This window comes from Ochotona curzoniae, unplaced genomic scaffold, assembly GCF_017591425.1.
Source record: "Ochotona curzoniae isolate NIBS_2020 unplaced genomic scaffold, NIBS_Ocur_1.0 contig_2723, whole genome shotgun sequence".
NCBI lineage: Eukaryota > Metazoa > Chordata > Mammalia > Lagomorpha > Ochotonidae > Ochotona > Ochotona curzoniae.
This window is the reverse complement of record NW_024465573.1, coordinates 17,396,677-17,410,224: the sequence shown is the minus strand read 5'-3', so window position 1 is coordinate 17,410,224 and position 13,548 is coordinate 17,396,677. Positions and strand designations below refer to the sequence as shown.

Sequence of the window (13,548 nt, the reverse complement as noted above, 5' to 3'; positions counted from 1 at the left end):
TACCCAGGATGCTGTCACCCTAACGTGGGATTCTAGTATCGCAGGTGTCCATTGCACTGGATCCATTTACTTACTTATTTTGGCTAACCTAGCAGTACTGAGGAACCACTTATTTTGGCTAACCTAGCAGCACTGAGGAACCACTAAGTACAGTAGCTTTAATTACAGTGATAATATCTCAGAATCATGTGAATTGTCACCAAGGGTCAGAGAGGTAACTGTTAGGCTGTTTTTCTGAGTTTGTTTCCTGTTGCTGTAAGAGAACACCTGACACTGGGACCAGCATGGTGATGCTGCAGGATGATCCTCTCTGGAGCACCACCGTCCTGTTTGGGCACTGGCTGCTCCGCTTCTGATCCAGCTGCCTGATTATATGCCTGGGAGGGTGGCAGTGGTTGGGCCACTGCACCCACATGGAGGAAACTCCTCGCTCCCAGATCCAGACTGGCTCAGCTTTAGCCATTGAGACCGTTTGGGGAGTAAACCAGTGGATGAAAGATTTCTGTGTCTCTGCCCCTCTCTGTAACAGTTCCAAGTAAAATAAATTAATCTTTTTTTTTTTTTTAATACTGGAAGGTATTTCTTTCTTCTTCTTCTTCTTCTTCTTTTTTTTTTTTTAAGATTTATTTTATTTTTATTGGAAAGGCGGATATACAGCGAGGAGAGACAGAGAGGAAGATCTTCTGTCTGATGATTCACTCCCCAAGTGAGTGCAACGGCCGATGCTATGCCGATCCAAAGCCAGGAGCTTCTTCCAGGTCTCCTGCGCGGGTACAGGGTCCCAAAGCTTTGGGCCGTCCTTGACTGCTTTCCCGGGCCACAAGCAGGGAGCTGGATGGGAAGCGGGGCCGCTGGGATTAGAACCGGTGCCCATATGGGATTCTGGGCGTGCAAGGCGAGGACTTAACCACTGCACCATCGCACCAGGCCCAATTAATCTATTTTTTAAAAAGCTTAGTTTTAGTGAGAATTCAGATTTACAATGAGGAGAGACAGAAAGATCTTCCCTGCTGGTTCACTCCCCAGGTGACCTCACTGGCTGGAGCTGAGCCAATCCAAAGCTTCTTCCGGGTCTCCCACCTGGGTAAAGGGTCCCAAGGCTTTAGGCTATGTTCCATTGCTTTTCCAGGTCACAATTAGGGAGGTGTATTGGAAGTGGGACAGCCAGGACCCAAATGGCACCAATAAAGGATCCTGGAGCATGCAACGCGAAGACTTAAGCCACTAGGCTACCACGCTAGGCACTATTTTTCCTTTTAAAAAATGTTTATTTTCTCTTGTTTTTGGAGGATGTCTAGATGGGCCAGCTGCATCTGGTTTGCTTCTGGAGGGCCTGTCTCATGCGTCTGTGTAGAAGAGAGGAGAGAAAAGGGGCCAGATGATTTCTCATAGCTTACTCTGCAAAACTAGCCCAATCTGCCAAGAAGTAATGCAGTTGTGCAGGAGAGGCATTTAATCCCTCTTAAAACTCTCAGTGCCACCTTCATTCAGTATGCGTTCTGATGCAGATAAACTCTACTCAGACCATGAACTGTTCTTCTGGTTTTGTTATTGCAACATCACCCCTTGTTTAGATTTCCTGAAGCACTGAATTGGGTAACCAAATGACTAGTACAGTGAATTTCATTTCAGATAAGGATCAGTTTTTGTTGTTAATTGAGATACAATTTAGGTATATTAAAATATAGATAAGGTTTTGAAATCCAAACATGTGATCCATTTTCAAGATGTTGTCCATAAAAGAATAAGCTTTTTCTGAAGTATAATATTGGTTATTGTTCTTTCATAGAGATAGACCATATTGTAGTAATTGGCTTACGTTTAATAATCAGGATTAAAAAACACCCTGGAACACTAGGATCAAACTAATTCTAATTTGCAGGTCTCTTGTTACTTTAGAGTTAATAATTTATTACAGAGGACTAGACTAAGCTTAAAAGAGACATAGGCATCTTCATTAATTGTAAATCAAAAAATTATTCATCTGAAGAAAATAGCTTCACAGTGATTGGTTTATCCGATAAATGAAATAGGGCACACTGCCACTCAGTGTCCACCTGTGCAGGAAGGGGATGGGTAACCAGAAGCTGTGCGCTGATGAGAAATGAACATTGCTTCTGAAGAACGCTGATTTTTGTATGAAAACCCCCTGCAGGGGTCTGGTCTCACACTGTGGTCCAGCTGGCTGTGATGTGCTCATCAGTGCTGTTATGCGCTATGTTTTCCTTTGAAGAGCAAGATTTACAAAGTTTTACATGCTGGCTTTTTTTTTTTTTTCTTGTTTAAAGGTTTTTTTATACGAAAGAGTTAAAGAGGGAGGGAGAAACAAGATCTTTTATCTGCTGATTCACCCCCTGCATGATAGCAATGACCAGAGCTGAGCTGAGCTGATCCAAAGCCCGTAACCAGGAGCTTCTTCCAGCTCTCCTGCTTGGGTGTGGGAGCTCAAGTACTTGGGCCACTCTGGTACTTTTTAGTAGAGCTGGATTGAAAGTGAAGCAGACAGGTTCTGAACCAGTGTTTCTATGGAATGTCAGCTTTACCCCCTATGCCACATCCCCAGCCTGTAGATTTCCATTTTTAAAAAGATTTATTTATTTGAAAGGCAAAGTTACAGAGAGAGAGACTGACCAAGACAGAGATGTCTTCCATCCTGAATGGCCACAACTGCCAGGGCTTGCACTACACCAAAGTCAGGAGCTCCGTCTAAGTCTCACAAGTGGCTGGTAGGAAGCAAAGCACTGGACCATCTTTTGCTGTTTTCCCAGGGTCATCAGCAGGGGGCTAGATGAGAAGTGGAGTAGCTGGGACCCAAATGTGTGCCCGTGTGGGATGCCCACATGCGATTGCCCATGTCTCAGGCAGCATTCTTACCTGTTATCACCACAGTGGTTTTTTCTACATCCCAGCATTCTGAGTGATTGATGGGTGATTGGTAATACCTTTGATCAAGATAGGGAGAAAAGTTTGAATTAAGTTTTGAATTAGTGAGTTTGAAATACATACAGTAGAACCAGGAGAGATAGCAGTATTCATTGGCATCTGTGGGCCCAGGTTTTTTTCTTTTTGTTTTTCAAAGATTGATTTCTTTCTATTTGAAAGGCAGATTTAAAGAGAGAGGAGAAGAGACGGAAAGAGAACTCTGTCACCTGCGGGTTCACACCACAAGTGGCCTTGGCTGCTAGACCTGGACCAGTCTGAAGCCAGGAGCTTGGAGCTTCGTTGGGGTCTGTCATGTGGCTACAGGGGTCCAAGGACTTGGGCCATTTTTCCCCTGCTTTCTCAGGAGCAATAGCTCAGCTGGACAAAGTGGAATTCAAACCAGCGCCCATATGTGATGCTGACACCATAGGCAGAGGCTTAATTTACTATGCCATGGTATGAGTTCCTGGGTCCATTTTTTTTTTTTTTAAGATTTTGCTTTGTTTTTATTGCAAAGACAGATACAGCGAAGAAGAGACAAAGATCTTCCACCTGCTGGTTCATTCCCCAAGTGGCCACAGCGGCTGGAGCTGTGTCAATCCAGAGCCAGTTGCTTCCTTCCTGGTCTCCCACGTGGGTACAGTGTCCCAAGGGTGATTCTCTAATGCTTTCCCAGACAAGGGAAAGGAAGCTGGAAGGGAAATGGAGCAGCCAGAACATGAACCAGCACCCATATGGGATCCTGGCACATGCAAGGCGAGCACTTTAGCCACTAGGCTACTGCACCAGGCCCCTGGAGCCATATTTTTTTAGAGCATTGTGTGCTAGAGATTTAGTGGAGAGTACTCAGGAAACAGATGATAACACATTGGAAAGAGGCCTGAAAGTATATGTGAGAAAAAACCCCTAGAGCAGTGTTTGAACCTTAACCTGCGGTTTTTTTTTTATTATTATTATTTAAAAGTTTTATTTTAAAGAAAGGGAAAGACAAAGAAAATGTCAGCTTCCATCGCCTGGTTCACTCCCTCAGTGGCTGTGGGTGCTGAGCCAGACAGTGTCGAGGCTAGGAGCCCAGAGCGCCATCCAGTCTTGCGTGTGGGTGGCAGGGACCCACGCACTTGGGCCATCTTCTGCCTCCTTGAGCACATTCACAGGCACAGCAATCAGAAGAAGCAGGGCTACCAGAGCCTCAGCTGGGGACTGTGATGGATGCCACTGCTACAAGTGGTGACTTAACCCCCATGCCACAACCGTGGCCCCTGAACCTCTACTTACGAGTGCAGAGGAGACAGCCTTTGAAGACTGCTGCAGGGGGAAAGTGGAACAATTCAGGAATGATACTAGATAATACCTTTGGAAAATAAGGGAAGATAATGCCTCCAGTATGTGAATGATCAGCACTGACAATACAAATAGGTTGAGCATAGGACAACTAAATTTAGTGTGTTGGGATAAGGAGATTGATAGTGAAGCAATTCCACAGTATTGGAGTTTGAAGACGGTGTATGGTTGTTTTCAGCTATAGGAATTAAGGTTAGTGGGCAGGCTATACTGTCCTTAAAAGATGCTTGGCTCCAAAAAGGGGGAAAGTTCTAGATTCATTCTTTACAGGGTGGTAGTGGAGTAATTGCTGGTTTTAATCATCTTATTCACTGTAGATTATTCAGTATTTCCTCACTGCTGGCCGTGGCCATGTCCAGGTGAGCAGCTGGCTACATTAGGTTATTCCTGGGGGGCTGACTTCATGACTCATCATGAGCCCCTGGTCCATACAGTAAGAGAATATACAGGCCAGAAAAGGGTGGAGCCCTGGCTGTCCTCGTGAGAAGACAAGATTTTTCTCCCCACAAGCAAGAGCTGGAAGGAGCCTGCATAAAGGAGCGATGCTGTCGTAGGAATATAATGTTTTGTCTGAGATCCAAGGAAGCTAAATAATTCAAACAGAAGATTCCTCTAATATTCTTTTATTCTCAGGAAATCTGAGTTTTACTCAGTTTTTTGCATAGTAAGATAACGTTTGTTGAAGGCTTATTTATTTAACGGACAGAGTGGCAGAGAAGGAGACAGAACCACCTTCAGTTTGTTGGCTCCCCAGATGAGTGCAGCAGCAGGTGCTGCTACGGCTGGAGAAGCCAGGAGCCAAGGGCCCCGGCCTGGTGTTTGACACAGTGGCATTACTTGGAGCATCTTTTGCTGCCTTCCAAGGTGCCGGAGCGGGAAGTTGGGTCATTAGAGGATCCTGGGACTCTCTAACAGTCACTCTGCCGCAATGCCAGCTCCGCGGTCAAACTGCAGATATTGCTGTCAGTAAGATAAGGTCTGGGAAGTAACCAGTAAAGAAAGGTGGGTAGTTAATTATATGACCCAAAGAAAAATCTGTGCATAAAATCATAATCTGTGCAGTTATTCTAAGTTGATCTGGTTGATGTGGTGTCAAACAGTAGTAGAAAACATACTTATGGGCCCGGTGCCATAGCCTAGTGCCTAAATCCTCACTTGCATGTACTGGAACCCCTTATGGGCTCTGTTTGTGTCCTCACTGTTCCACTTCCCATCCAACTCCCTGCTTGGGTCCTGGGAACGTAGTCAAGGTTAGCTAGGAGCCTTGGGACTCTGCACCTGAGTGGGAGACCAGGAAGGAAGCGTCTGGTTCTTGGCTTTGGATTGGCTCAGCAACAGCCGTCATGGCCACTTGAAGAATGAACCAGTGGATGGACGATCTTTCTGTAAATCTCCCTTTCCAATAAAAATAAATCTTAAAATGCTTATTTATATTTATTTATGTTAAAGCAAGGAACATTAGTAGGATAGACAACTTACAGGCTCTTGGGTGTTCACTAATACTTACTAGAAGTATTACCTTCATAAAAATGTAGTTAGCAAAAGTAAATTACATAGAATTTTTTTTTTGAAAGATTTATTTATTTATTGGAAAGTCAGATATACAGAGAGGAGGAGAGACAGAGAGAAAGATCTTTCGTCCAATGATTCACTCCCCAAGTGAGCGCAACAGCCGGTGCTATGCCGATCCGAAGCCAGGATCCAGGAACTTCCTCCGGTCTCCCACACGGGTGCAGGGTCCCAAGGCTTTGGGCCATCCTCGACTGCTTTCCCAGGCCACAAGCAGGGAGCTGGATGGGAAGTGGAGCTGCCGGGATTAGAACCGGCGCCCATATGGGATCCCGGTATGTTCAAGGTAAGGACTTTAGCTGCTAGGCCACTGCGCCGGGCCCAGTTATAAGAATTAGTAACTCTTGGGCCCGGCGCGGTGGCGCAAGTGGTTAAAGGTCCTCGCCTTGCACGCCCGGGATCCCATATGGGCGCCGGTTCTAATCCCGGCAGCCCCGCTTCCCTTCCAGCTCCCTGCCTGTGGCCCGGGAAAGCAGTCGAGGACGGCCCAAAGCTTTGGGAACCTGCACCCGCGTGGGAGACCCAGAAGAGGCTCCTGGCTTCGGATCGGCATAGTATCGGCCCGTTGCGCTCACTTGGGGAGTGAATCATCGGACGGAAGATCTTCCTCTCTGTCTCTCCTCTCTGTATATCCGCCTCTCCAATAAAAAAATAATAAAAATAAATCTTTAAAAAAAAAAAAAAGAATTAGTAACTCTGTTGTGAGACATGATGGCTTACTGACTAAATTCTCACCTTGAACATGCCAAGATGTCCTGTGGGTGCTGGTTCCCGTCCTGGCTGTTCCACTTCCCATCCAGCTCCCTGCTTGTGGCCTGGGAAAGCAGTTGAGGACGGCCCAAGGCCTTGAGACCCTGCACCTGCTTGGGAGATCCAGAAGAAGCTCCAGGCTCCTGGCTTCAGATTGGCTCAGTTACGGCCATTGAGGCCACTTGGGGAGTGAATTAGCAGACAGAAGATATTTATCTCTGTATCTCCTACTTTGTAAATCTACCTTTTCAAGAAAAATAAAATCTTAAAAAACTCTAGAATGCTGGTTTTTAGTCTTTTATTTTTCTATTAATAGTGAAAAGTCAATTTTTGTGTAAGTTTTGTCACTTCAAACATTTGAATTTGTATAAACGCTATCATAACTTGTTTGTATTTTAAATAAGATTCTTGGAAATATTATATTTTGAGGTAATTATATATTTACATGCATTTGTGAAAAATACTTAATCTTAAGTGTCGTTGTCCTAGCTTTCTTTTGTGGTAACGTCTTGTATGACCATGGCATTGTATCATAATGACATTGATCCAGTCCACATGTCCCAGGAAAGTATGTAACAATTTCATCACATGGATTTTGTGTGACAACCACAACAGTCCAACCGCTTAAGGAATTCTGTGTGTGTTTTTTTAAAACTTTTTCCATTTTTTTATGATATTGTTAATCTTTACATAGTTGATTAGGGTAGAAAAGATTCAAGGGCTTCAAGAAAGTGAGCAAGACGATTATTTGCACATTGTTTCCTTCATGTATTTGAGGAAAAGGGGATTATAAGGGAGAAGCCCCACCCAGTGTCCCACCCACCCCAGGTCCCTGTTGCGGGGCATGCTCCGACGGGCCAGCTCAAGTGATTACGATAGTTCAACAGCCATGAATCACCACCAGTCTCGTCGCTCCAAGCACAGGAGGTTGTTGAAGAATGCACTGATCGACATAGTCCATCTTAATTTTTTTCCTTCTAGGGTTTTGGAACAACACAAACTGACAAAAGAGCAGTGGGAGGAAAGAATACAGAACTGGCATGAAGAACATCGAGGAATGCTGAGGTATCTGGGAGGTTATTTCCTCTATTGTATGCATAAATATGAAACACTAAATTTTATGTTTGATGTTTACATAGTTGACAAGGAGGCATGCCCCTGAGGACACTGATAGGGTGGGGAGGATTGTGTATGGGGGAAGGAGGGTGGGACAAATGCTTCCAGTTCTCCTTGAGAAGCACTAAATTTTAATGCAAGGTGTTTTTTGGAATGTTGTTTGATTTGGGGCATTCCACCTACATATTACACTTAGCTTTTTTTCAACAGGGAAGATTCTATGATGGAATACCTGAAGATTGCACAGGATCTGGAAATGTATGGAGTAAATTATTTTGAAATAAAAAATAAAAAGGGAACCGAACTCTGGCTAGGTGTTGATGCTCTGGGTCTGAATATTTATGAGCATGATGACAAGTAAGTAAATTAGATGCACAGTGAACTAGTGATTATTTCTGTGGCCTTAAATGACTAGCAACTTCTGTCCTGTTTGTAAAAATCCTACTCGATCACCTTGATGTTTTAGGAGCTTGGTTAGTGGCCACGGGGACTTGAAGGTACTGTTTTCAGCACTTTGTACTTTGTTTACTCCTCTGTGAATTTATCAAATGATTTGCTTTTACTTGATATGTATTTATAAAAATTTGAATATATTAATTGTATTTGTTTTCAACAAAGAACTTATAGAAATAATCATAAAACTCTGTTCTTTGAAAAAGATCTAGTTATATAAACTCAGAATAGACTCAAACTCATTTAAAAGTCTTTCAGAATTAATTTAGGTGATGTAATTTTTTTTTTTGTTGTTGCTTTCAAATTTTTAAGTGATATAGAGAGTCATTCTATGTGTTCCATAGGTAAAGTTCTAAGAAGACGACCACGCCCATGTTCTCTCTTGGTATCCCCCTTTGCTCTCTATTCAGTAGTGCTTGCACACACATAATTTAAATCCACTCCAGCGACTTGATCTCTTGTAAGGAGAAGTTAGTAACAGTTTGTTCCATCTGTCAGCCAAGAATCATTATGTCCTTGTTAAAATATAGAATAAATGGGCTGAAATGAAAGTCTGTAAGAAATTTGGAATGCTGGGAGCATGAAGTTAGTACATGTATGTTTATTGTATTTAGGAGACATTTTTTGTAAGCCTCCTATATGTTGCAGTTTGCTTTGAATATTTTTGAACATGAGTAAAATAGAACATCTATATTATGCATAGTGAACACTATATTTTTGGTCAGATATTTATTACATGATTGATCAATATTGTACCCATATGCTGTGAATATAATTGATGTACAGATACATACATATAGAACACTTTAATGAGACTTTTTTAAAAAGATTTATTTTTATTGGAAAGTCACATATAGAGAGAGGAGGAGACAGAGAGGAAGATCTTCCATCTGATGATTCACTCTCCAAATGGCTGCAATGGCCAGAGCTGAGCCAGTCTGAAGCCAGGAGCCTCTTCTGAGTCTCCCACATGGGTACAGGGTTCCAAGGCTTTGGGCTGTCCTCAACTGCTTTCCCAGGCCACAAGCAGGGAGCTGGATGGGAAGTAGCACTGCTGAATTAGAACTGGCACCCATATGGGATTGTGGCACGTGCAAGACGAGGACTTTAGCCACTAGGCTACCATGCCAGGCCCCCTGAATCAGATTCTTACAGCACTTATTAGGAATAATATGTATGGATGTCTTTTAAATTATTTATCATGCCACATAAACATCCAAATCTATGGTAGTAAAGCCTTCTCCTATGAATTATTCTTCACTCTAAGCCAACTTCAGAATTTTTAAAAATAAAATAGACATTTCAAAGAATAAAAGAACATTTTGCTGCAGTCAAGTTTGTATTACAAAGCTAGGTAGAATGTTATTCAAAATTTTTTGAGATTTTTATTACAAAATCAGATATACAGAGAGGAAGATCTTCCATCGGATGATTCACTCCCCAAGTGAGTGCAACGGCCGGTGCTATGCTGATCCAGAGCCAGGAGCTTCTTCCGGGTCTCCCACGAGGGTGCAGGGTCCCAAAGCTTTGGGCTGTCCTTGACTGCTTTCCCAGGCCACAGGCAGGGAGCTGGGTGGGAAGTGGAGCTGCTGGGGTTAGACCAGCGCCCATATGGGATCCCGGCGCATTCAAGGCGAGGACTTTAGCTGCTAGGCCACGATGGCGGACCCTGAAATTTTTGAAAAGCAAAAATTAGTATGATTTTTTGTTATGTACTAGAACATTTTCTGTCCAAAATCATTCTAATAGTTTCCAGGCTCGCTTGGATTGTTGGGAGAAGTTATGTGAAGCTTTATAGTAGAGAGTATCACTTGCGTTCCTGCAGCATCCTTTTTAAGCACCTTACTGGATTTATCTTAGTGGTCATTAGAGGACAGTACAGCACACAGACACTGAATATAAAAGTGTTTTATGTAAAAAAGTGCTATAGTACCTTGCCTGCTTAAGAACGAAAAGGCATAGGGGCCCAGTGCCATAGTGTAGTGGTTAAATCCTCACCTTGCATATACTGGGGTCCCCTATGGGTGCTGGTTCATGTCCCAGCTGCTGCACTTTCCATCCAGCTCCCTGCTTGTGAACGGTGAAAGCAGTAGAGATAGCCCAAAGCCTTGGAAGCCTCCAGCTGTGTGAGAGACCCAGAAGAGGCTCCTAACCCTTGCTTGGGGATGAACCAGCGGACAAAAGATCTTTGTCTCTCCTTCCTTTATAGCTGCCTTTCCAAAACAAACAAACAAAAAACAATCTTGAAGAGAACAAAAGGATTATAAAGAGAAATTTCTGCTGTCACGAGAACATTTTTTTTGTCCAGCATAAGTAGCATATGTGTTACTTATCATCTCTCCCTTTTTGTTGAAGTAATAATTTACTTAAAAAGGCTTACTTATTTCAAAAGCAAAGTGAGCAAGAGAGAGAGACACTTCTTGTCTGCTAGGCTTCAGTGATCCCAGGCTAGGCCACGGTTTAGCCTGTATTCTGGAATTCCAAGATCCTGTATCTGCTGCCTACTTGGCAGGGCCTGAGTCTCAGGTTCACCAGCGGGTAGCTGGATGGGGAGCACAGTAGCTGGTACTATAGCTGACCCTCTTCAGTCAGGTGGGCAAGTGCCAGATTAACTTGTGTAACCCTGGCCGCAGCACTTCTGTATTTGATGGAAAATCTACACTTGGTCTTAGCCAAAAGGCCAAGAAGTGATTGATGGGAAATCTGAAATAGTACAATACCTGGAAGAGAGGATCACTCACATCTGACTAACTCTGCTTTGTATGTGGCTCGTAAAATGGGAGGCAACTGCTCTGTACTCCTGGATAGTGAATTCTAGTTCTATTGTGTATTCAAAAATTTGAGATAGAATTCACATTTTAAAATTGGTCCCTTTAAAAATTTTTAATTTACTGAAAATTCAGTGTTTTTAGTATGTGTACAGATACTAAAACATCAGTTTTAAAGAGGGACTTTTAAAATGTTTGGTTCTATCTCAATATAGAGAAGCTTTTGTAAAAGCCTTCCCTCCCCCCGCCACTTCCTTCTGAAACATATTTCAACTGATAGTTGTAGTAGCTTTAATTTAAACCAAGTGAAAAGTAAAAGCAGCTAGTGCAAACTCCCAGGAAATTAGTACCATACTCTTTAACCAGGTAGTTTATATTAGGTAATTTCAGTAAGGCAATTCAATGCTTTTATGGTTCATAACATAGTAATGAAATCTTTGAGCAGTTACTTGTTTTCTGTAATACAGTTATCCAGTTTCTCCCTGGAAGGATACTGTCAACCCTGTTAAATACTGTTTTTTGAAATTTGAACTCTTAAATTAAGCATTCAGCCAAATTGTCCCAGAAAGCTGAAAAATTTTTTTCTATTGTTCCTGCCTTTAATAATTAAAAGAGATATTTTCTCTCTTTCTCTTTTTAAGGTTAACACCTAAAATTGGTTTTCCCTGGAGTGAAATCAGAAATATTTCATTTAATGACAAAAAATTTGTTATAAAGCCAATTGACAAAAAGGCACCTGTAAGTAAAAATAAATAATAAACAAATGTGCTTTATGTTAATTCCCTCTTTAACTGTACGTACTTGAGGAATGGTACTGTTCAGTATTCCATGACATTGAGGAGCACAGTCCTTAGACATCTATTTGTAGCGTTCTGCTCTCTGAGCTTTTTTAATTTATAACTTGAAGCCTTGAACTTGAAAAATGTTTTTAAGATCAATTTTTAAAGGTGCAGTGTTGAGAATACTACTTACTGTCTTAGAAAAAGAGGAAAGATGAGAAAAATGTTTTTTGGTTAAATACTTGGCAGGCATGAATAGTGGAGCAGTTTTACATTAGTGGCAGAATACAGATAGAGTTAATTCTTCCAGGGTGTGAGGAACATAGTAAAGAACATTTGATTGTATTGAAAGTCAAGAATTAGACTCCACAAAACTGGTGGTGCATGTAAAGGTGAGGAAATAGTTAACTACCTCTAGTTACCTGTGATCTGACATTAGAATTTATACCTCATAATGACATTTAGTACAGAATATTATACCCTTGAGGAGGGTTTTTAGTTTGTTACTGCTTTATTTCAGGATTTTGTTTTTTATGCACCTCGTTTGAGAATCAATAAGCGGATTTTGGCCTTATGTATGGGAAACCATGAGCTGTATATGCGCAGAAGGAAGCCCGACACGATTGAAGTACAGCAGATGAAGGCTCAGGCTAGAGAGGAGAAACACCAGAAGCAGCTGGAAAGGTATGGAATCTGTGCCAGATGAAGTCCACTTTACGACTCTCTTAAAATGCACACTTTGCCTGATTTCTTTGTAGGGCAAAATAATAACTGTCCTTTACTAAAATGAGTATGTGTGATTTTCAAAATACTTGGCAGACACTTCTGAGAAAATAGCTTTTCGTGATTTAATGCATAACCCTTGGAGTGTATTTGCTTCTCACTAATCAATAAAGTTTTGATATTGCAGTTTGACATTTCCTTTGGGATTTTAGGTTCCAGTAATTTTCCAGGGTAAGAATGCTGAATGTTGATCTTGGGAACAGTGTCAGTGCCACTGTGGAGCTTGCCTGAAGATGCTGCGCCGAGTGGAGCACTAATACTTACCGGATACAGTCCTGATTTTAACTGTGATCCCCTTAGACTTGACAGACACTGCTAAGAATATTAAATTGAGAATCTTGGGTGGAATGTTTTAAAGATTTTTTATTTTTATTGGAAAGTCAGATATAAAAAGAGTCAGAGAGGAAGATCTTCCATCCAATGAGTCATTCCCCAAGTGGGTCCAATGGCTGGAGCAGCGCTGATCCGAAGCCAGGAGCTCAGATGCTCCCCTGGGTCTCCCACGCAGGTGCAGTTAACTGCTTTCACAGGCTACAAGCAGGGAGCTAGATGAGAAGCGGGGCTGCTGGGATTAGAACCATATAGTATTCTAGTGTGTACAAGGGAGGACTTCAGCCACTAGGCTACCTCACCAGGCCCACAAGCTTCATTTTTAGAAGTTTTCGAGACTAGTTTTTCAGAAAACAACAACAAAAAATCCTGTTGTAATTAAGAAATATGAGATCCTATAGAAACAAAATTGAGATGCTGTTAATGTTTTTCCTTTTATTCAAGATTATTAATTTGAAAGAGTTAGAGAAAGGGGAATAGATCTTCCATCCACTGGTTCACTGTACAAATATCCACAACGGCTAGCCTGAAGCCAGGAACTTGCTGTGGGTCTCCCATGTGGGTGCAGAGGCTCAAGCACTTGAGCCATCTCTTGCTGCTTTTACCAGGCGCGTTGCCAGGGAGTTGGATTGGAAGTGGAGCAGCTGGGTATTGAACTTGTGTCCATATGGGATGTCAACACTGCAGGTGGTGGCTTTACTTGCTATCCCACACTGCCATCCCCTGCAGTTTTTTAA

The 13,548-nt window shown here is 42.3% G+C and overlaps 1 protein-coding gene across 2 annotated transcripts in view; it reads left to right on the top strand.

Annotated features, from left to right (window-relative positions):
* The window catches only part of RDX (radixin), a 76,978-nt gene that overhangs the window by 33,111 nt on the left and 30,319 nt on the right, over window positions 1–13,548 (top strand). For both annotated transcript variants that reach the window (XM_040976908.1, XM_040976909.1), the window contains exons 6-9: window positions 7,564–7,647; window positions 7,909–8,055; window positions 11,561–11,657; window positions 12,219–12,382. In XM_040976908.1, coding sequence (XP_040832842.1) covers window positions 7,564–7,647; window positions 7,909–8,055; window positions 11,561–11,657; window positions 12,219–12,382 — 492 coding nt within the window. The remainder of the gene's footprint in view (window positions 1–7,563; window positions 7,648–7,908; window positions 8,056–11,560; window positions 11,658–12,218; window positions 12,383–13,548) is intronic.